Source organism: Grampus griseus (assembly GCF_964374135.1).
Source record: "Grampus griseus genome assembly, chromosome: 14".
NCBI lineage: Eukaryota > Metazoa > Chordata > Mammalia > Artiodactyla > Delphinidae > Grampus > Grampus griseus.
This window is the reverse complement of record NC_139008.1, coordinates 35,125,944-35,148,520: the sequence shown is the minus strand read 5'-3', so window position 1 is coordinate 35,148,520 and position 22,577 is coordinate 35,125,944. Positions and strand designations below refer to the sequence as shown.

The following is a 22,577-nucleotide window of genomic DNA, read 5'->3' as shown; positions in this document are numbered from 1 at the left end:
CTGAGGAGTGAGTGTGGTCTGGGGCATTGAGTAATGGACAGGGCAAGTGTTTGGGGCATGGCCCAAAGTAATTTGGGAATCAGATCGGCCCCTTTGCTTTGAGGGCAGGGGAGATGTGTGGATGGGGCCAGAGGGATGGGCCTGCCCCTTGCTGGGGGAGCAGTGGGCAGGGTTCCTGCTTCCCGTGGAGGGAGCTGCTCCCTCACCAGATACCCTCACCCAGGCTCTGTGCCCATTCCTGCCTGGCTGGCTTCCGCTGGTGGTCCTGCGAGAACATGGTGCAGAAGTACCAGTCTCCTGTCTGCGTCTACAAGTACCCATTTGAGTTGGTCATGGCGGTGAGTGACCTCTGACCCTGGGGCCCCTTGTGTAACAGTTGGAGGGAAACAAGAGGTCAGCTATGATGGGAGGGAGACGGAGACCCTTGGATCCCCAGATCAGAAGGAATTAATGAGCTACTCCACTAACCTTGTGGGTCCAGCTTCTAACCAGGCCATCCCACCTTTCCCCACAACTTCTAGAACCCTTGCCCGCTGACCCAAACACAAGGTCTTTCTTTCTTTTCCTTACTGAAGCTTATCTGTTTGCATCTTGATCTCCTTTGTCAGAAAACAAGGATAGCAAGGGCTGAGTTGTTTGCTGGCTGTCGTTTTGTGTACTGATAGTAATAATAATAATAATAATAATGGTACATATTCTAATGAGGATGATGACAGCAGCCATTCACTGAGGGTTTGCTAAGTTTACATACGTTGTTTTGTTTAATTCCCAGAAGCTCTTATTATTCTCATTTTACCTCCATTAAACCAAAGCTCAGGCAGGTGAAGGAATGGCCTTAAGTTCTGTGGCCAGGAAGAGGTAGAGCCGGGCTTGGACCTGCACGGGGACAAGGGGGTAATTCCAGGGCCACAACACCCCCCATGTCCTCCCTCTGCTCACACACCCCCTCCCCTCCCCTTCAAGGAAGCTGAGACCAGGGGGAGAGTGGGCACGTGTGGGCAGGAAGGGTCTGAGAGCAGTTGTCTAACTATGCAACATAGAATTGTCTCCCAGGCCCTCCTGGATCAGTGGTCTGTGCACCGTGGGGCAGGTGCTGGGGACAGGCAGACGTGGGTTTCCTTCTTGGTGCCAATCACTCTGCCTCTCAGAGCTTTCCTCCCCAGTAAAACAGAGGCAGTGCTATGGGGTTGTGGTGAGGAGTGAATGAAATAGTGCCCGGTGCCTCTGGCTCAGTGCCTGGCACACAGTAGGTGCTCACTAAATGCAGCTGTCCCTGTTATTACACCATATGGTGTTTTAAGTGATTGTACTGAAAGTGTAAGAAACACCAGAATCCACCCACATTGTCCTCATCCCACCCTTGGTTGCTTAATCCCAGCCTTCTTTCCAAGGACTTTGATATCAGTTGACAGCTCTGTGTGTGTGTCCTCCCCTAACCTATTCTATGAATCTACCTACGTATGTCACATAAAAGATGAAAAAGCATCATTGCAGTAATCCATACATGTCGTGCTGTAATGTGTAGATGGGTCCAGGTCAGGAAAGAAGCTGGAGCAGGCCTGGGCTTGTACTGACAAGCTGGGTGACCTTGGGCAAGTTACTTAACCTCTCTGAGCCTGCACTTTCCATCTCTAAAATGAGGATTACATGGTTTCCAAATCTGGGGGTCTGTTGTGGATTAATTGAGTCAACACATGTAAAGCTCCCAGTACAAGGTCTGGCACAGACCAAATGCTATTACTGTTATTGTTACTGTTATTGTGTTGTTGTCTGTGTGACTTTCCTTCATTTGTAATGGGGGTGGGACACCCCAGAGACTTAGGGATGTGCAGTCAGAGGTGCTGCGTCCCTGCCGTTGCCTGGCTGTGCTCTGGCTGTGTGTATTTAGAAAGTCACCTGAATTTCTCTGAGCCCCCATTTCTTCCTTTGTGAAATAGGCCTGGTTATATGCACCTCATAAGGTTGTAACTAGGATTGAAGGTGATTGTAGCGCATGTGTGGTGGGGGGTGGGGGAGGGGAGGTGGCCAGCACAGGGCCTGGTCTATACTTAGTGGACAATAAATGGCAGCTAAATATAAATAATCATCCTCTGTCTAAGGCTCCAGACAGCTCACATATTCTGACCCTAGGACTCATTCATTCATTCATTCATTCACTCAATAGAAGAGAGACACTGTCCCCACTTTTCTGGGATAACCTATGGCCCAGAAAGCCATGAAGCCAAGAAGCTGAGACAAACGACTATAGAATGGAAAACTAGCAAATTTTTATTATTGCATGGGCTTAATAAATGTAAATTTAATGTAGTATGTTTAGGATTCTCAAAAAAATATTTACAATCATTGCATTTTAAAATAAAAATGCCTGCTAAGACTTAAGACTTAGCACTTAAGATTGTATTAATAGGACTGTTGGAATATGTGAAGTGTATTTTGTCAGCTTTGAGTTCCATAATTGACTCAGTTTACTCCCCTAGCTGTTAACAATCTCTAGGGGTTGATGGATAAATGCTTGTGGGTACAACAGGAAACAAAAGTTTTCAGATATTTATTATCTGTATTGTACTAATTTGTCATTTGTATTTTTCAAATACTATGTCGCCTTATCTCCATACAGTCCTTGTTGGTGAAAGGGCCCCAAACTGCCCCAACATTGTCGACAAAGCCACTTTGCCGACTGTTTACAAAACATCATTGTCCCCAGAATAGCTGCATAACTCAACATAACTTGCTCGCTGTGCGGGCACAAAAGGGTTTTTCTGCACTTAATGTCGGTCTTTGTTTCTCAGCTAAACACTTGCCCTCAGTTTGGGTCAGATGCCAGGGAAGTTTCGGATGAACTCAGCTATTTTGACCACATCCGAGTGACCAGACAAGCTGGCTTTTGGTTTTTCTGTTTAACAAAACTGACTTGAGAATCAAAGTACCCCTTCACTTCTTCAGAAATCCACCAAACCACTGAAGTTCACAAACCACTGAAACTGGGTTTGTGGAATTGGTTATAAAATAGTACTAAGGCAACCTTTCTAGATCCAGCTTAAAATTTAAAAAAAAAAGATTTCTCTCTTTCATTTCAAAAATGTAACTAACCCACTGAGTGGGTATCTCTCTCCTTGGGCCAAATTCCTTGACGTGAATTCTGTTTCTGAAGGATGGAATTCTAGGGACCTTTGCTTTCTCCTTTCTTGATAGTATTCTGTATTATTGGGTTCAAAACAGTGAGCTTGTATTATCTTGGTAAGCAGAGGAATACAATTAAGACAATGGAGGCAGCTGCCTATCAGGGTTGGAGAGAATCCCTTGTCCCTTTGAATGTGGGGTCCCCGAAGGTGGGGGGTCTTTGTGGAGATCCCAGTATGTAGAACACAAAGACCATGTTTTGAACTGTGGACTGTGGTTACTTGAGCCCTGAAGGCCACTCTCTGGTCAGCCTACAGCCTGTTGTGAATGATTTCCAGCTCATCTGGGCTCTTCTCCTGAATGGGTGGAGGTTACGAGCCGGATCCTCTAGCTGGGTCCCTGCTCCAGTTTCTTACCTGTGAAATGGAGATAATAAAGGCCTCTGCTCCTCAGAGAGCTGAAGTGAGGATTAAGTGAAGGGACATGTGTACCCGGACAGAGCCTGGCATGTTGTTTAATGCTCATGAAATATCCCTTAAGTGTATTATTATCATTTATTGTTTTAACAGCTTTTAAGAGCTATAACTCACCTACCATACAATTCACCCATTTAAAGCGTCCAAATCAAGCAGCCGCATAGCACAGGGAGATCAGCTCGGTGCTTTGTGACCGCCTGGAGGGGTGGGATAGGGAGGGTGGGAGGGAGGGAGACGCGGGAGGGAGGAGATATGGGAACATATGTATATATGTGTAACTGATTCATTTTGTCGTAGGGCAGAAACTGACACACCATTGTGAAGCAATTATACTCCAATAGAGATGATTAAAAAAAAAAAGGGTCCAAATCAAGGGTCTTTACTATATTCATAGAGTTGTGCAACCATCACCACTGTCAGTTTTAGAACATTTTCATCACCCCAGAAAGAAAGCCCATACCCTTTAATCATTATCTCCTAAACTTCCCCGTCGGGCCTGGCCCTTGACAACCACCAATCTACTCTCTGTCTATGGTTTTGCCTATTTTGGACATTTCATATAAATGAAATCATACACTATGTGGCCTTTTGTGACTGACTTCTCTCACTTAGCATAATATTTTCAAGGTTCATCCAGGTTGTAGAATCTATCAGTATTTCAACCCTTTTTGTGGTTGAATAATATTCACGTTATGTGGATAGACCACATTTGTTTATCCATTCACAAGCCTATGGACATTTAGACTGTTTCAAATTTGGGGCTATTATGAATAACGTTGCTGTGAACACGGATGCACAAGTTTTTGTGTGGGCCTATTCCTTCCAAAGAAGCCCCTGCTGTGAATGGTGGTTGTTATTTAGAATATTTAGGCAGATTCTATTTTAAATTTTATTTAACAAACATGTACACAGCACCTACTAGTTTTGAGTCCATTCAAATATTAACTCATGTGCTTCTCAGAACTACCCCATGAGCTAGGTTCGTTGGGTAACCCCATTTTACAGTTGAGGAGACTGAGGCACAGAAAGGATGAATGGATTATCCAAGGCCGCACAGCGAACACATGGCAGGTGTGGACTTAACTGCAGGTAGTTTGGCTCCAGAGTTTACATCTCCAACCATGAGCTCTGCTGTTTCTCAGGGCTGAGGATCTGAAGTTATTGGGGTGGCCTCTGGGCCGAGTAAGCCGTCCCATGGGGCAGTTACCATCAGGTTTGTGTCTGGAATGTCCACACCCCATCAGAACCCTGCAAAGGAGAGCAGAGCCAAAACCTACAGTCCCTGGCTTCTTGGAGGGCAGCTGATCACAACAGTCCAGAAAGGTTTAACGAACACCCTGTGTGCCCACCCCCTCCGGCCAGCTCAGAGGCAAGTACTTTAACAGCAGCCTCAGCTGCAGCAGAAGAGGAAACTGAGGCTTAGAGCGGTTAAGGAGACTGTCCCTGTGTCAGTGTATTTGTTTGCTAAGGCCGCGTAACAAAGCATCACAACTGGGTGGCTTAGAACAACGGAAATGTATTGCCTCCCAGTCCTCGAGGCCAGAAGTCCAAGATCCAGGTGTTACCTGGGTCGTGTTCCCTCTGAAGGCACTTGGGAAGGATCTGCTCCAGGCTTCTCTCCTGGCTTCTGGAGCTCCTTGGCTTGTGGTGGCATAACTCCAACTTTCACATGGTATGTTCCCTGTGTGTGTGCACTCCTATGTTCAAATTTCTTCTTTTTTTTTGTTTTTGGCCACGCTGCGCAGCTAGTGGGAGCCTAGTTCCCCAACCAAGGACTGAACCTGGGCCCTGAGCAGTGAGAGTGCAAAGTCCTAACCTCTGGACCGCCAGGGAATTCCCTAAATTTCCCCTTTTTACAAGGACAGCAGTCATCTTGGATTTGTAAGAACATCCTAATGACCTCATTTTAACTTGATTACCTGTATAAAGACCGTATTTCTAAATGAGGCCACATTCTGATGTACCCAGGGTTAGTTATCCAACATAGCTTTTTGAGGGGACATGATTCAGCCCATAACTCTCAGTCAATGGCATCATTACTAAATGGCAGAGATTCAAATTTAGGGAATCTGACCCCATAGCCTGAGCTCACAGCCAGACATCCTGGATTCTGTCTCTGATGTTCAGTGAACATCTATGTGCCAGTGGCTGACGTGGCTTCAGAAGTAACCCGGCTACCTCTTGTCCGTCCACTGCCCAGGGGTCCCTGTGGGGCTCAAAGCCCTGTGGTTTTGTGGTCATCTCAGATTCTGCAAACCTAAAGAAGGAAGACGGCGTGATAATTTCCTAAGCAATAGGCTGGCTGTTCATCCGGAGGAAAGGTTATAGAGGTGAGGGCTGTTGGTAGCAATTAAGTGTTAAAATATTTAAAGACCTGGACTTTGTATTGATAAACAGCTTGTAAGTTAGCAAATGGGTTATTAATAAGGAGCAGCCTCTGAAGGTAAATCCTTGCAGCCCAGACCAACGGCAGGCAGTTAAAGTTGGAATCGTTGTTATGGATGTAGTTTTAATAAAGCAGCTGGGGCCTTATTTAAATGAGTTTAAATTAGTTCCCTGGAGCCTGTCATCTGATCCCGTTGCTAACAGATTAAGGGAAGCAACATTTTCCACCCTGGATTTCTTACAGGGCCCTGACGGGCTCTGATCTGGGCTGGGAGAACGGAGGTGATCCACTGCCCAGCAAAGTAATCTGATTTCAGGGGGCCCCGAAATCAACTTTAGGCCCTCATTCATTAGTTTATGCATGCGTTAATTCTTGCACGTATGCATTCCATCAATATTTATTGAGTTTCCACTGTGTGCCAAGCACCCTGCCAGGTTGCAGGAGCTACAGACTAGGTGATTCTTAGCACTTCCTGAAATGCATCATTATTCTGTTAATTTGCTTGCCTACTTGTTTATATGGAATTTGCTTGTTTATTTGTTTATATGGGTCTTTTTCATTACATTAAGCTTCAGAAAGGGGGAGACCTGGTCTGTCTTGTTCTCGTTCTGTCTTGACCTGGTTCTGCTGACATGATCCCTTCCTGCCCTCATAGAGCTTGCAGTGTGTGTGTGTGTGTGTGTGTGTGTGTGTGTGTGTGTGTGTGTGAGAGAGAGGGAGAGAGAGAGAGAGAGAGAGTGTCCAGGCAATGTCATGTAGCAGGATTTGTAATTGGGGCGGAACTTGTTTCTTTGAAGAAATGAATGTGGCTTACTTAGTTGGGCCCCTGTGATTTAGAAAGTTGTTGGTGGGGTCAGTTCATTTCTTCAAGGACTTTGGGCGCTTGGGAAGGTGTGGAAAGTGGATTGGAGGGGGCATTTCCATCCCAGAGGTAGGGAGAGCTTGGGGAAGCAGAGTTGACCAAGGCTGGGTGCATTTCGGAGACACTTAGAAAACCTAAAATAGCATTTCGGGACTTCCCTCGTGGCGCAGTGGTTAAGAATCTGCCTGCCAATGCAGGGGACACGGGTTCGCGCCCTGGTCTGGGGAGATCCCACATGCCTCGGAGCAACTAAGCCCGTGTGCCACAACTACTGAGCCTGCGAGCCACAACTACTGAGCCCACGTGCCACAACTACTGACGTCCACGCACCTAGAGCACATGCTCCTGCAATAAGAGAAGCCACCGCAATGAGAAGCCCGTGCACCGCAATGAAGAGTAGCCCCTGCTTGCCGCTTTCTAGACCCAATGCATCCATAAATAAATAAATAAATAAATAAATTTATAAAAAAATAAAAATAAAATAGCATTTCCCTCCCATCATGATCCTGACATAGCACTAAGTGTCAAAATACTCTGGGTTGGCCTCACTGCCGCCCTGCCTCTCCCTGAACCATCAGGGGTACCAGCTGATCCCGGAAGTCCGTGGGTGCAGGGCATGTTCACAGGAGAATTGTTCCCCACTCTGCTCCCCACGAGTGGGTAAGAAGCCACAGCAGGCTTTTGTGCAGTGCCCTGGCCCAGCGGAGGGGCTACACATTCCCGCAGGGCCAGAGAGGCCAGACGTTCCCCTGGCATGACCTCACGAGGAGGACACCAGGTCCCAGCCAGGCAAAGGGAGGCTGGCTTCCTTCCTCTTCCTTCCTTCCCTCCTTCAGCAAATATTGGCTGGGTGTCTATGGTGTCCCAGGTGTGCTACGAGGCCGCTGGGGAATCCAGTGGGGAAGGAAACAGACCTAGAGACAGAGGCATTGACTATAAACAAATAAACACAGACATGATACCCTACTCCAAATCACAATCTGGTAGGGCTATAAACCATCCAGAAGATGGCTTACCCTCTTAAAAAACTGTGGTAAAATATACATAACACAAAATTAACCATTTTTAGGGGTACAGTTCAGTGGCATTAAGTGCATTCACATTGTTGTGCAACCATCACCGCCATCCATCACCACAACTTTTTCATCCTCCCGTACCGAAACTCTGTCCCCATTAAACAGTAACTCCCTGTTCTCTCCCTCCCCCAGTCCCTGGCAACCACCATTCTACTTTCTGTCTCAATGAATTTGACGACTCTAGGGACCTCATATAAGTGGAATCATACAGTATTTGTCCTTTTGTGTCTGGCTTCTTTCACTGAGTATTATGTTTTCGAGGTTCATCCATGTTGTAGCGTGTGTCAGTATGTCATTCCTTTTTATGGCTGCATAATATTCCGCTACATGGCTGGACCGTATTTTGTTTTTCCATTCATTTGTCAATGGATATTTGGGTGGTTTCCACTTTTTTGGCTACTGTGAATAATGCTGCTGTGAACATGGGTGTACAAATATCAATTCAAGAACCTGTTGGTTTACCCTTGTCCATTAAAAAAAAGAAATCTGTGTGGTGACTGGCACTGTGCTAAATGCCTCACACACCTTATCTCCCTTTAATCTTTTCAACAACCCTTACAGAGTCGGTATCATTGTCATCATCATCATCCTTTTCTTTCTGAGGAAACTGAGTCTCAGAGAAGCTAAGTTGAGGTCACCCCACTGGCAGGTGGCAGAGGCAGTGTCTAAACCCCATGCGTTGCGTTGTCTCTGCCATTTCATCATATCCCAGCCTTGCCCCCTGGGTCCTTCTGACTCTTTTGTCTCCATTGTTTTGTCTCCTGAGCTGCCTTTGGCTAGAATAGCAGCAGGTTTCTCAGCTCCAGGGCCATCTGGGTACAGCTGTTTCTATAGATTGTATACAGCAGTCGTTTCAAAATGTTCCAGTGATGTTGCCCTGGTTCACCCACGTCTGCTTGCCTTCATCAGCGGGGATGTCACTACTGCCATCGGGTGTCTGATGGCTCCTTCAGCAACTCTGAGCAACTCTGCCAAGAGCTGGGGGATCCACACAATGAAATATTATTCAGCCGTGAAAAGGAATAAAGCACCGACACGGGCTACAACACGGATGAACCTCAGAAACATAATGCTCAGTGAAAGAAGCCAGACACAAAAGGCCACGTATTGTATGATTCCATTTGCATGAAATGTCCAGAAAAGGCAAATCCATAGAGACAGAAAGTGGATTAGTGGATGCCTAGGGCTGGGGTGGGGGGAAAGGGCAGTGACTGTGATGGGTGTGGGGTTTCTGTGGGGTGATGAGACGTTTTGGTATTAGAGAGTGGTGATGGTTGCAAAACTTTGTGAATGTTCTAAAATCCACTGAACTGTACATTTTTATTTTTATTTTTTTAATTAATTAATTTTGGCTGCGCCAGGTCTTAGTTGAGGCACGCAGGATCTTTGTTGCGGCATGCGGAATCTTTAGTTGTGGCATGCGGCCTCTTAGGTGCAGGTGCAGTGTGTGGGATCTAGCTCCCGGACCAGGATGGAACCTGGGCCCTCTGCATTGGGAGCGCAGAGTCTTACCCACTGAACCACCAAGAAAGTCCCTGAACTGTACACTTTTTAAGAGTGCATTTTATGGTATGAGAATTATATCGCAATTTAAAAAAACAGTTGGGGGAGCGAGAGGATTGATACGTCTGTTCTGGGGTCTCCCAGGCTTGCGGGGGAAGCTGGGGGTGGACAAGAAAGTCCCCTGAGGAGTGTGACAGGGAGGGTACACTTTGTGCAATGGTCACGGTTGTCAGTGCCAAATCCAGCCTGCAGCACGGAAAGAGAAGGTGAAGTGTTGGACTAGAATATGTTGGTGTGGTTTGGATATTCTTTTCCCACTTTTGGCGGAAGGTTTGGGATAAGCAGCATTCCAGCTTCCTTTGAATTTGCATGAGGAAGAGCAGGAAGGAAGGAGGGAGGGGAGGGGAGGAGGGAGCAGCTGTCAAGTGATTAGCAGAAATAGCTTTTCTGTACTTTATAGAATCTCACTCTTTTTTAAAATTTAAATTTATTGAACAAATGCTTATGTAGAACGAACCATGTGCCAGGCACTGTTCTCAGCACTTAACCAAAACAGGTTCCTTTATTCCCCTGATGGCTCAGTAAGGGAGCTACTTTTCTTATTCTCCTTTTAACAAATGAAGGAAGGAGGGAACTGAGAGCTTGATGACTTGTTCAAGGCTACAGAGCTGGTAGTAAGCAGAGTAGAGATTCGAACCCAAGCCCCAGAGTCCACAACCTTCATGGTTAAGCTACACTGTCCTTCACTCCTTTATCATGTACTGTCTATTGAGTGTCGACTGCATGCTAGGTATTTTGCTAAGCACTAGGGATTCAGGGCTGATGACTTTTTACTTCAGCAGTTGTGACACGGGAAAGAAGGAAAGAGGCACAACTGAGCACTCATTGGGAGGTTTCATGATTACTTCCCTTTATAGAGTAATCATGTTATAGACTAATCGTGTTCTCGGGGAGAAACAGGAAGTACTGTGCTCAAGGTTACCCAGCCTGGAAATGGGCAAGTCTGGCTAGGAATCTAGGCTCCCCTTTCCACATGGTTAGTGTGTTGATGTGGATTTTTGCAGGATGGGCAGCTCGTAGGAGACTTTCAATAGAAGTTTCCACTGGCCTCTGCCTGCCCCAGCCCTGTCCCTGCCTGGGCAGGTTCTGGGCCTTGGACCAGCTCCCTTTCTGAGCTGGCATGCGTGGGTGTCCCTCTCCAATCACTTGGCGGAAGGGCTGAAACCAAATCCTTCTGCTACCCTGTGTCCCCGAGGAGGCCACAGCATGTGTTTGTCCAGCTGGGAGAAGCTCAGGCCTGATTTGTGGGGATAGCAGTCAGCGTCTGAGGCTCTCAAGTAGGAATAAAACTATCTGTGTAAGCTGGTTTCCAACACAGGGAGGGTCCTGTGAACTACCTGATCCTGTAAGACCCTGTCACCTGCCAAAGGCAAAGGGCCCCTGATCTGAGGGTTTTGGGCCAGCAGGATTCAGGATTTCCATAACACTGACATTTGTGATGTAGCCAATGTCCACTGAGAGGCAGGACTGGGAGGTTCGGGGTTGGGGGCTGGGTCAGATGGGCCTGCGATCCAACCCCACCACTTACTGGCCCTGTGATGCCAGAGGCAAGTCACTCTGCCTTCTCGAGCCTCAACTTGCTCATCTGTAAAATGGGGAAATACTAGTTTCCATCCCAACGGGATGTCATGAGGACAAAATGGTGCAGTCAGCCCTCTGTAAATGTCACCATAACAACGGTGTCCAACACCAGCCCTCACAACCCCAGGGAATCTCTGGCTGACAGCCTCTGACCCTGGAGAATTAGCACTGGGGTAGACTCCTTATTTTGGGGCCCCCTGCCTTCCAGATGGAGCCTGGGCTCTGGGGTCCCCACAGTGCTTGGGGTGGCACCATTGTTGAAACAGCAGTGTCTTCCCTCACACAGTCAGGGAAAGCTGTGTCCAAGAGCCTGTCTGCTGCTGATCAGCTCCGCCGTTATCTGGGGGTGCCAGACGGGATTCTTCCAACAAGAGGTTTGTAACAACAGGAAGTTGGTGAAGTTCGGTTGGCTGTGTGCACTGCACTAACGGCCTGTCATTTCTCTCCCTGGACCCCTTTCTTGGGGCTTTTTGGGCCATTGGCAAGTTTGCATTCTTTCTTTCCTTGCCCGTCGGCTTTTCCTTGTTAGCCCTAGTTAGCCCAAGAACTGAGATGGGCACATGTCTGAGTTCAGTGCCGCAAAAAAAAAAACACATAGCCCAGGCCTTGGGTATGCCATGTGCAAGCACGTATATGGTTAGAAGGTGCCATAAGTGCTGCCAAGAAAATGAACAGGACAGAGAACAGTACAGGAGGCAGCGTTGCAGGGATGAAGGTAGGGGAGGAGGTCCCAGGAAGGGGGGCTGGCACAGATGAGTCCCTGAAGCCAGAACATCTCTTGAGCCTTCAATCCAGGACTCCTACCCTCTGGAAGCCCCTGTGACTCAAACCTCTCTCCCCCTTGGATGTCAGGTGGATTGATTAGTGTTCTAAGAAGAGGGAGCAGCAAGTGCAAAGGCCCTGTGGCAGGAACAAGCTTGGTGGGTATATTTGTTTCCTGTGGCTGACATAACAAAGTACCACAAACTGGGTGGCTTAAATAGCAGACATTTTTTACCTCATAGTCCTGGAGGCTGGAAGCCTGAGATCAAGGTGTCAGCAGAGCTGGTTCCTATTGAGGGCTGCGAGGGAGAATCTGTTCCATGCCTCTCCCCTAGCTTCTGGTGTGGCTGGAAATCTTTGGTGTTCCTTGGCTTCACCCCAACCTGTGCTTTCATCTTCACATGGCATTCTCTCTGTCTGTGTGTTTGTGTCCAAATTTCCCTGTTTTAAAAGGATGCCAGTCCTATTGGATTAGGGGCCTCCCCCCTACTCCAATACGACTTCATCTTAATTAATTACATCCACAACAAACCTATTTCCAAATAAGGTCACATCTTGAGGTACTGGGGGGGGGGTTAGAATTTCAACCTATGAATTTTGTTAGGGGTGGATGACACACAATTCAACCTATGACAGCATGTTCCAAAAACAGCAAGGCTGGAGCAGAGAAAAGGAGGCTGCAGTGGGAGGTGGGATGGTGGAACAGAGTAAGGAGTGTAAGAGTAAGAGTGGGATTTGTTCCGGGCATCTAGGCCTGTTCTGAGTATGTCATTCCATCTGGGGAGCAGGAGAGAGACTGCAGAACAGAGGAATTGGAGATGCTCAGGGGCAGTGTGGCCACTGCTTGGCAGGAGTTGAAGGACTGAGGGTAGAGAAATCAAGACCACATGGCCCCGGGGGAAAATGTCTGGGCTGTTTCCAAGCTGCTGAGCAAGGGGTTCCTGAGGGAGCAGGGGCTGGGCTGGCTTGGGATTTAAATCCGTTCACCATATTGCACTGTGTGACATTGGATAAGTTACTTAGTGTCTCTGGGCTCCAGTTTCCTCATTTGTCAAATGAGGGCACCATTCAGAGGATTAAATGGAAGAAGGCACACAGCTGGAGGAGCAGAGTCGAGGCCTTACTGTGTGCCAACTGCTCTGAGACGTGGTCTAGTGACATCCTTACCACCAGCCCATTTTATAGATGTTGAGATGGAGGCTCAGAGAGGGCAAGCGACTTTGCCTAAGGTCATGCAGTGAGAAGGTAGCAGGAACTCAAACTGAGCCTGACCAGTTCTGACACATGCACCCTTTTCCCTCCATAAACTTTCAAAAAAAGGTCAGCATCCCTCTGCCCATCACGGAGGTGGGGCAGAGCCCAGCTCCTCTGGCTCTCCCTCTGCTCAGAAGGGGCTGGGAGGGTGTTGTTTGCAGTTCTTGCAAATGTGCACTGTGCCACCATTTGAGTCCTGTTGCCTGGAGAATAAAAACCCTGGGTGCCTACTATGTTCCAGGCTCTGCCTGAGATACTCAACCTGGTATATACCCATTTTCCAGATGATGAAATGGCTAAGAGAAAAGAAGGGACTTGCTTCTTCTGGAGGTGGAGCTGGGCTTCATGCCAGGCGCCTGACCCCACCCCAAGCTCTGCTTACTTTGCTATGCAGCTCCTTCCTCAGTGGAGAAATGCCTTCCTCTGAAAGAGGGCTCAAGGTGGCCTGAGATGTGTAGGGGAGACACAGTTCTCAGGGGGCCTCCCTTGCCAGCCCTGAGGCTAGACCCCCAGGAGTGCCATTGTGCATTCTCCTCTGAGGAGAGTTATTCTAACCCTGGGGTGTTTGTACAAAGCAACCAGCCTCTACACATGGAGGCAGCCCTGTCCTCCTGACCCTGGCGGACGATGTGCTGGGCTGGCCTCGCGGGACCTTGAGTGACACCAAGAGCACCAAGCATCTCTTCCTTGTCCCTCCTGCGTCTCTGCCCTTCTGAGCTGGGTGGTCCCGCCTCCCTGCCAGGAGCCAGGAGGGAAGGGAAGGAGGTGTGTGTCCTCAGATGCCGGCACTATTTTTGGAGCTCACTTTGATCCTTGCTTCTGGGACACGTGGCTGTGACAGGCTCTTGGAGCAAACCCTGCTTGAATACAGTCAGCCACGGATGCTGGTATGCCCCCCGGCGGCTCTGACCCTGGCTTTTCTGGCATTGAGCTCTCATCCTCCAATCTGGATGCTTTTTCTTTCTTTTACTTGCCTAACTGCCCTGGCTAGAACCTCCAGGACAATGTTGCATGGAAGCAGCCAGAGCAGACATCCCTGCCTAGTTCCTGATCGTAGGGGGAAAGTTTCAGTCTTTCACCATTGAGTATGATGTTAGCTGGGGTTTTTGTAGGTGCCCTTTGTCAGGCTGAGGAAGCTCCCTTCTATTCCGAGTTTGTTGAGTGTTGTTTTTTATTGTTTTAATCATGAAGGGGTGTTGGTTTTGTCGATTGCTTTTTTCTAAAAGATATCTTCTTTTAAAATGCTCCAAGCCATATTTAAAATAGATAACCAACAAGGACCTACGGTATAGCACAGGGAACTCTGCTCAATATTCTGTGATAACCTAAATGGGAAAAGAATTTGAAAAAGAATAGATACATGTATATGTATTACTGAACCACTTTGCTGTACACCTGAAACTAACACAGCTTTGTTAATCAACTATACTCCAATATAAAATAAAAAATAAAAGACAAAAATAAATAAATAAAATGCCCCAAGCTAGCCCACTCTACCTTCCCAGGGCAAAAACTCAAACGTAGAGTCAAAACGTGATTTGCCAAGTCATAGCTCAGGCACTCCTGTGTCACTGCTCTAGAATAGATGTTAAGACGGTGGTCTTGGTAATACAGGCAGTGGTCACTGCTCTTTGCACAGGCCAGGACTCTCTTCTCTTCTCTGGGTACCCTCTCTCGGAATTGAGACAACAGCCCAGTGAGGGCTGGAGGGAGAAAGGTTGTGCTCTGGCTGCCTCCAGCCCCCTTGGCGCTCACCCCCGCCCCTCTGTCCCCAGGCGTATGAGAAGCGCTTCCCCACCTGCCCGCAGATCCCGGTCTTCCTGGGCAGCGAGGTCCTACGCGAGTCCCGCAGCGCTGATGGGGCGGTGCACTTGGTGGAGCGGAGCTGCCGCCTGCGGGTGGAAGCCCCGCGGCTGTTGCGGAAGGTGGGCGCGGAGGGGGTCCTGGAGAACCAGGGACCCCGCGGAGGAGGGGACCGGACGGGTGGTAGGGGATGGCGGGCGGGGAACCTGGGACCAGGGTGTGGGTTCAGGCGTTGGAGTGAGTGTGTATTGGTACCCGGAGGGCGTTCTGGGCTGGGGGCCTCCCGTGTCCAGGAGAGACGAGGGCCGGGAGGCTGGGCTGAGACTGTAGGAGGACCAGAGACAAGAGGGAGTCCCGGGGTCCGGGAAGTCGGGGGAAGGGGGAAAAGTCGGGGATCCGGGCTCTGGCTGGTGGGCAGGTGCGGGGCAGGGGGCTGGGGGTCCCGGGGTCCGAGGGTGACAGGCGCCAACACTCTGGGTTCGCGCCCCCAGCCGCCACCTCACGTCCAGCACGCACGTCCCTGCTGCCCTGTCCCTGCAGATTGCAGGCGTCGAGCACGTGGTCTTCGTGCAAAGAAACATCTTGAACTGGAAGGAGAGGACTCTCCTCATCGAAGCGCACAACGAGACCTTCGCCAGCCGCGTGGTGGTCAAGGAGAACTGCAGCTACACGGTGAACAGCGGGCTGGAAGCCCCGATATATATGTATTAGTTTAAGCAGTCTCAAAAACTGCTTGGGACATACTTACTAAAACATTATTCGTGTTTATCTGAAATTCAAGTGTGACTGGGCATCTTGTATTTTATTGGCTAAATACAAGACCCTGCCTCCCCACCCCCTTAATGAAACTGTGCCTCAGTTTCTTCACCTGTAAGATGGGGTTAATGATTGTACCTACCACATAGGTTGTGGTGAGGATTAAATGAAGTAAAATATCTGAACCCCTTAGAGCAGTGCCTGGCACATACTAAGTCCTGTATACGTGTTAACTTTTTTTTTTTTTTTTTTTTTTTTTGCGGTATGCAGGCCTCTCACTGTTGTGGCCTCTCCCGTTGTGGAGCACAGGCTCCGGACGCACAGGCTCAGCGGCCATGGCTCACGGGCCCAGCCGCTCTGCAGCATGTGGGATCTTCCCGGACCGGGGCACAAACCTGTGTCCCCTGCATCGGCAGGCGGACTCTCAACCACTGCGCCACTAGGGAAGCCCACGTGTTTAACTTTTTATAAAATTTTTTATTGGAGTTGATTTACAATGTTGTGTTAGTTTCAGGTGTACAGCAAAGTGAATCCGTTATACATATATCCACTCTTTTTTTTTTTTAGACTCTTTCCCATATAGGCCATTACAGAGTAATGAGTAGAGTTCATGTTAACTTTTAATGTAATTAATGATAATTATTATTCTCCAGTACATACTGATTGAGCGCCTACTATATGCCAGGCAACCTGACAAGTCCTGGGCACCCAGCAGTGGACCAATCTGCCTGACCATTGCCTTCACGGGACTTCCATTCCAGTGGGAGACACAGATGAGAAAAAAAAATCAATATATACTTACAACTTTGTCACAGTACTAAGAAGGGATCCAGAGTTACAGAAAATAAGAGGAGGTGACAGTGTCTTAGGTAACAGTGTCCCCCAGGCCTCTCTGAGGACATGCCGCTGAAGCTGAGATCGGAAGGATGAGAGGGCTGGGAAGAGAGTTCTGGAGGAGGAAACAGCATGTGTGAAGACCCTGAGGTGGATGAGGGAGGTCTGAGAATGGGGGCTGCAGGGGCCGAGTACTGCTGGCCTCGGGGCTGCAGTGAGGAGTTTGGAGGCATTTGCTGGGATGAACCCAGCTCTGCCACTTTCTTGCTGAGTGACACTGGGCAATTGCTTCCCCTCCCCGGGCCACCCTTCCATATCTGTAAAATGGGGACAGCAGCAGAACCCGCCTCACTGGGCACTGGGAGAAGCAAATGAGGTAATGTAGGTAAAGCCCCTTAGCTGATGCTACATCCCAGATGGTTAGCTCAAGGTGGTAACTCCAGGGTAAAAAATGTGGCCCATTACAGGTTTTTTTTTTTTTTTTAATTGGTTGTGCCGCATGGCTTGCGGGATCTTAGTTCCCTGAACAGGGATCAAACCTGCGCCCCCTGCAGTGGAAGCATGGAGTTCTAACCACTGGACCGCCAGGGAAGTCCCCTGGGTGTTTTTGATGTGTCTTTGCCCAGCCTCCTGTTTGGGAGACCTTGCCTCATTCACCTGTCTGGTCCCTAGACACTTTGTGTGGTGCCTCGTATACAGCAGGCATCCAGTAAATTCTCACCGCTTTTTCCTTCCACATTTTCAGCTCCTGTTGGAGCCTCCTAGAAACTGAGTCCAGGATGTTTACCTCTGGGGAGGTGTTGGTGGTAGTTTTTTATGTCACTTTTAGTGTAGTGTTTCTTAGAGTGAGTTCTGCCAACAGCTGGTGAGCAGTATCACCAAGGCTGCTTGTAAATACAGATTCTAAGGCCCTACCTTGGACCTGTTCAGCCCAGGCATCTGCATATTTAACAGATGCCCTGCTAATGCTTCTGCCCACGGAAGTTTGAGAGGCACTAAGGCTGGGTCTGCACAGTAGCTCTGTCCATGAAATTTGTCTTTGCTTACATATATATGCATATTTATTTATAATAAAGATATGATATATAAATACATATTTTTTAAATATAAAATATAGTATTTATGTATAATTTATTTATAATGGTATATTAAATATGTTATTTAAATATATTACTACGTATGTACAGTTTTTAAGGGACGGGAACATTGATCTCACTTTCTTTTGGTCCCTCCTGAGAGGGCTCTCTGTTCTCTAAGGCTTTAGACCTTGCATTGTTCTGGGCAGGGCCCTTTGGTACTGCTGCTGCCCTTGGGTGTTGCCAGGCTGTGATGTGCTGTCCACTGCATGCTCTAGCTGGTCCAGGTCTCCAAGAGAGCCCCCTGGGGAGGGCACGGCGTCTCCCACACTGAGACCATGTCACTGCCCCTGCCTGGCTTTCAGGTCCACCCTGAGAATGAAGACTGGACATGCTTTGAGCAGTCTGCCTCGCTCGACATCCGGTCCTTCTTTGGCTTTGAAAGTGCCTTGGAGAAGATCGCCATGAAGCAGTACACAGCCAACGTCAAGAGGGTAAGAGACGGGTTCCATAGGTCCTGCAGAGGAAGGTGCACAGACCTCAGAGCCTGCGGATCCCGATCTGCCACCCCAAGACCCTTAACCTTCCTCAGCCTCAGTCTCCTCATCCGTAGAATGGGTATTCTAATCAAAGTCATATCACATGAGATAATGGATGGAAAGCACCCGGTCCATAATGGGGGCACCATAGTCATTGTCCTAAAGCTCCTAGGCTTGGGCAGTAAACTCTCTGGACAGAGGGACATTGTGCACTGCTTGGTTTAAAGATCTCAGACCCATCACTGAGTGGAGGCCTGTTAGTGTAGTGAAACAGGTGAACTTCATTTTAATAATATATTTTATCCACGTGTTATCAATATAAAACTTATTTGTGCGCTATTTTACATTCCTCGTTTGGTACTATGTCTTGGAAATCCGGTGTGTATTTAACACTCCCAGCACATGTCCCTTTGGACTGGCTGAATTTCAGCTGCTCAGTAGCCACATGTCAGGCTGGCTGGGGCCGGAGCCAGGAGGGGGCGACTCCCAGGCTGAACTCCGAGGTACTGATGTGTCTCTCTGACCTCCAGGGGAAGGAGGTGATCGAGCATTACCTGAACGAGCTCATCTCCCAGGGCACCTCTCACATTCCCCGGTGGACACCTGCCCCGGTCCCAGAGGAGGACACCCACTCCCAGGCTGGGCTGAGGGATCCTGGCTCCCTGGAGGTCTGCGGGCCTGGTAGTGCCCAGGGCCCTGCTCCCGAGATGGTCAGTACTGAAGGTAGGTCTCAGCCAGCCAGCCAATTCTGTTCTGGGGTCTGCAGCGTGTTTGCTCACTCTTGGGGGGAGGAGGTGGGGGTGGGGAGAGTTACCAAGGGTCCCCTTGGTGTTGGGACTCAGCTTCCTCCCTCTCCTGGCTGCTTTGCCTTCTCTGTGCTCCAGCCCAAGAGGCAGAACTGACTTATTTCTAGATCAGGAATTGACTGATCTGGTACCTCAGGGCTGCCGTTTCCTCTGTTTTATTAATATTCTATATTAAATGAGTAATGCATGATTGTGGTAGAAAAAAATTGAAACTGCTCAGAAGATGTGAAGTAGGAAGTAAGACTCCTTTCCTCTCACTGGAGGCAACTACAGTTTTTCCTGAAATTATCTAGGCATATATACGTACATAATATGCACACACACGTGTATACACTCATACACACATGTGTAACCTACACTGAACAAATGAGAGCATATATACATTCCATTCGGTATTTTGCTTTTTTTTCACTTACTAATGTTGCTTGAACAGCTTTTTGTATCAGTGCATGTGTATTGGCACTTTGCAGTATTTTGTGGTGTGGTTGCACCATTATTTATTTATTAATAAAGATTGATTATTTATTATTTTAGGTTTTTTTAAGCTAGTCTCCTATTGATGGACGTGTAGATTGTTTCCATTCTTTTTAAAAATGCAAATAATGTGGTACCTCTTTTACTTAAGGTTTTAAAAAATATTTTCATGAGCATATATATATAGCATATAATTTTGAGTTGATTTGCTGAGTCAAATGTTATATGCAACTAAAATTTTGGTAGATTTATCAATTAGGCCTGCAAAGAGGTAGAGTAGTTAATGTTCCCACCAAAAATATGTAGCTGCATCTATTCCGGACTTTACCCCAGCTACCTCGAGACTATTAGTAAATGTTTTAAACTTCTGAAGGGCAAAGAGCGACCAATGGTAGATTAGTGGCCATTTATTTCTTTATGAGTGAGGTTGTTTTATTTTTTCATGTTTGGTTTTTTCTTTTCTTTCTTTCTTTCTTTTTTTTTTTCTGTGAATTCCTGTTCTTGTCCTATGTCCATTCTCCTGTTTTTCCATCAATTTCTTATTGCCTTGTAAGAGCTCTTTGCATATTAAGGCAATTAGCCCTTTGTCATATTTCAGACTCTCATCGACATGGAAAATGTTCACAATATAGTGTTAAAGGAAAAAACCTAGGACACACAATTGCACATGCCCCATGAATCCAGTTTTAACCATGTGCACTAATGCCCACAATGACTGTTTTCTCTTTGGGGCCACTGAAGTGTAAGCGCTTGCCTGACACAGAGATATGCCACAAAAATACATCTGGGGCTGTGTTTAGGGAGAACAAAATTCATTTGTTCAACAAATATTTATTCTTCACCAACTATGTGCACTAGATGGCTGCTGTTGTGCGTGTGCTTTTAAAATATTAATTTTTTTTTTTTTTTTTACTGCACTTCTGCCCTTTTCTGTGCGCACACTCTGTGTGTCGTGCCCTGTGCCCTCCCCATTTTGCACTAGGCCTTCCCTTCCCTTTCTGTCTGTGCTGTCCACCAGCAGAGCCAGTACTCAGGATGGCTGGAGGGAGGCAGGATCATGCCCCTTCCACCCTGCTCTGTGTCACTGAGCCTTTGTGCTCAGAAGGAGAAAGGGGCCTCACATCTGCCTGGAGGCCGGAAGGAAGCTGGCGTCTACTGCCTCCCTCGTGTTTCCTCCCTCATCCCCTCCTTGCCCCCTCCCTGTCTTCAGCATCTCTGCTTCTGACCACTCTGAGGTGTTGCAGGGGCTGGGTGGTCCCTCCACAGCATTCCTCCTGACTCTGTTTACCCAGGTGGCTACTGGTGCAGTTGCCATGACCACCAGCCCTGGGCTTTTTTTGTTTTGGAGGGAAACGCTGGGTCCTGCTGCTGGATGTGTAGACATTCTGTTTGTTTTCTTATTGTGCCCTCTGCACACAAAGAACAGTCTATGCCCATGAAGGCTGCTCTTTGTGGACCATCTGCACCCAGGGCTGAGATGCTAAGATGCTGAGATGCCTCACCATGCCAGCATCCGCCACCACAGCAGTTCAGAGTGGGCAACAAGACCTCAGCTCCGAGTCCCGCCTCTAAATGCCGGCACATGCTGACCTCAAACAGCCCAATTGTGCGAGACAGGATTGAACAGTGGGCATGATCCATGCAGCTCCCAGGCTGTATTTTGGGGTCAGGGCTTTGTCTACCCAAAACCTCGAACCCCACAATGGGGCTGGGAGGTGGGAAGGCAAAAAGGACTGGTACTTATCCGCTGCCTCCTTTATGCTGGGCACACCACAGGCATTTACCTGTTTGAGTTATGGAACCTCTCTTGGCCTCAGTTTTGTCTTCTCTAAAGTGGGAACGATAGTGACACCCGCCTCCCAGGGCTGTTGGGAGCTGGCTCAGATGATGCATGTCAGTAGACATGAGCTCATGTTGTCAGTAATCTTCAGAGGGTGGGGCAGCTCCAGAGGGTGGGAATTTTTTTGTTAATTGGAGTATAGTTGATTTACAATGATTTTAACAACAAAAAATGATTTATTTGCAACACAGCCCAGTCCCCATCATTTCAATACAGCACAGGAGTAGGAAAGAGTCACACTGCAATCATCACACTGCCAAGCTGCTGAGGGATCCTGGCTCCCTGGCTTCAGTTATACACATATGTATTCTTTTTTTAATATTCTTTTCCATTATGGTTTATCCTAGGAGGCTGGATATATTTCCCTGTGCTGTACAGTAGGACCTTGTTGTTTATCCATTCTAAATGTAATAGTTTGCATCTACCAACCCCAAATTCCCAGTCTATCCCTCTTCCTTTCCCCCTCCCCCTGGCAACCACAGGTCTTTTCTCTATGTCTGTGAGTCTGTTTCTGTTTTGTAGATAGGTTCATTTGGGTCATATTTTAGATTCCACATATAAGTGATATCATATGGTATTTTTCTTTCTCTTTCTGACTCACTTCACTTAGTAAGATAATCTCTAGCTGCATCCATGCTGCTGCAAATGGCATTATTTTGTTCTTTTTTACGGCTGAGTAATATTCCATTGTATATATATACCACATCTTCTTTATCCAACCATCTATTGATGGACATTTAGGTTGTTTCCATGTCTTGGCTATTGTGAATAGTGCTGCTGTGAACATAGGGGTGCATGTATCTTTTTGAACTACAGTTTTGACTGGGTATATGCCCAGGAGTGGGATTGCTGGATCATATGGTAACTCTATTTTTAGTTTTCTGAGGAACCTCCATACTGTTTTCCATAGTGGCTATATCAACTTACATTCCCAGAGGGTAGGAATTATCTTGATTTCTGAGGGTCAAAGGGACACATCACTCAGCACAGTGAGATCCAGGCTTGCCCCAGCATGAGTTTTTAGAATCACCTTGGAAATGGGTTGGGAACACTAGAAGATCTGAAGACCAGTGGCTAATTGGTGAAAGGGTCACCGTGCGCTTGGAACTACGTTTAGGATTCAAGGTAGCCAGTAAGGCAAGGGTTTCAGAAAGGGTAGACCATGCAGCATCTCCTGCTGTCCTGAACTCCCTTTTCTCCTCCAGGGGACAAGCTGGATGCAGACTACATTGAGAGGTGCCTGGGCCATCTCACACCCATGCAGGAGAGCTGCCTGATCCAACTGCGGCATTGGTTGCAGGAGACCCACAAAGGCAAGGTGGGTCAGGGCTGGGGCTGTAGCGACTCAGCCTCAGGCATGGGGGGAGGA

The 22,577-nt window shown here is 47.9% G+C and overlaps 1 protein-coding gene across 1 annotated transcript in view; it reads left to right on the top strand.

The window, feature by feature from the left end:
- Nucleotides 1-232: 232 nt before the first annotated feature.
- SEC14L5 (SEC14 like lipid binding 5) overlaps nt 233-22,577 on the top strand; it is a 41,651-nt gene continuing 19,306 nt past the window's right edge. The window contains exons 1-6 of the mRNA XM_082671436.1: nt 233-338; nt 14,856-15,005; nt 15,424-15,555; nt 17,915-18,043; nt 18,619-18,811; nt 22,414-22,526. Coding sequence (XP_082527562.1) covers nt 276-338; nt 14,856-15,005; nt 15,424-15,555; nt 17,915-18,043; nt 18,619-18,811; nt 22,414-22,526 — 780 coding nt within the window. The 5' untranslated portion in view covers nt 233-275. The remainder of the gene's footprint in view (nt 339-14,855; nt 15,006-15,423; nt 15,556-17,914; nt 18,044-18,618; nt 18,812-22,413; nt 22,527-22,577) is intronic.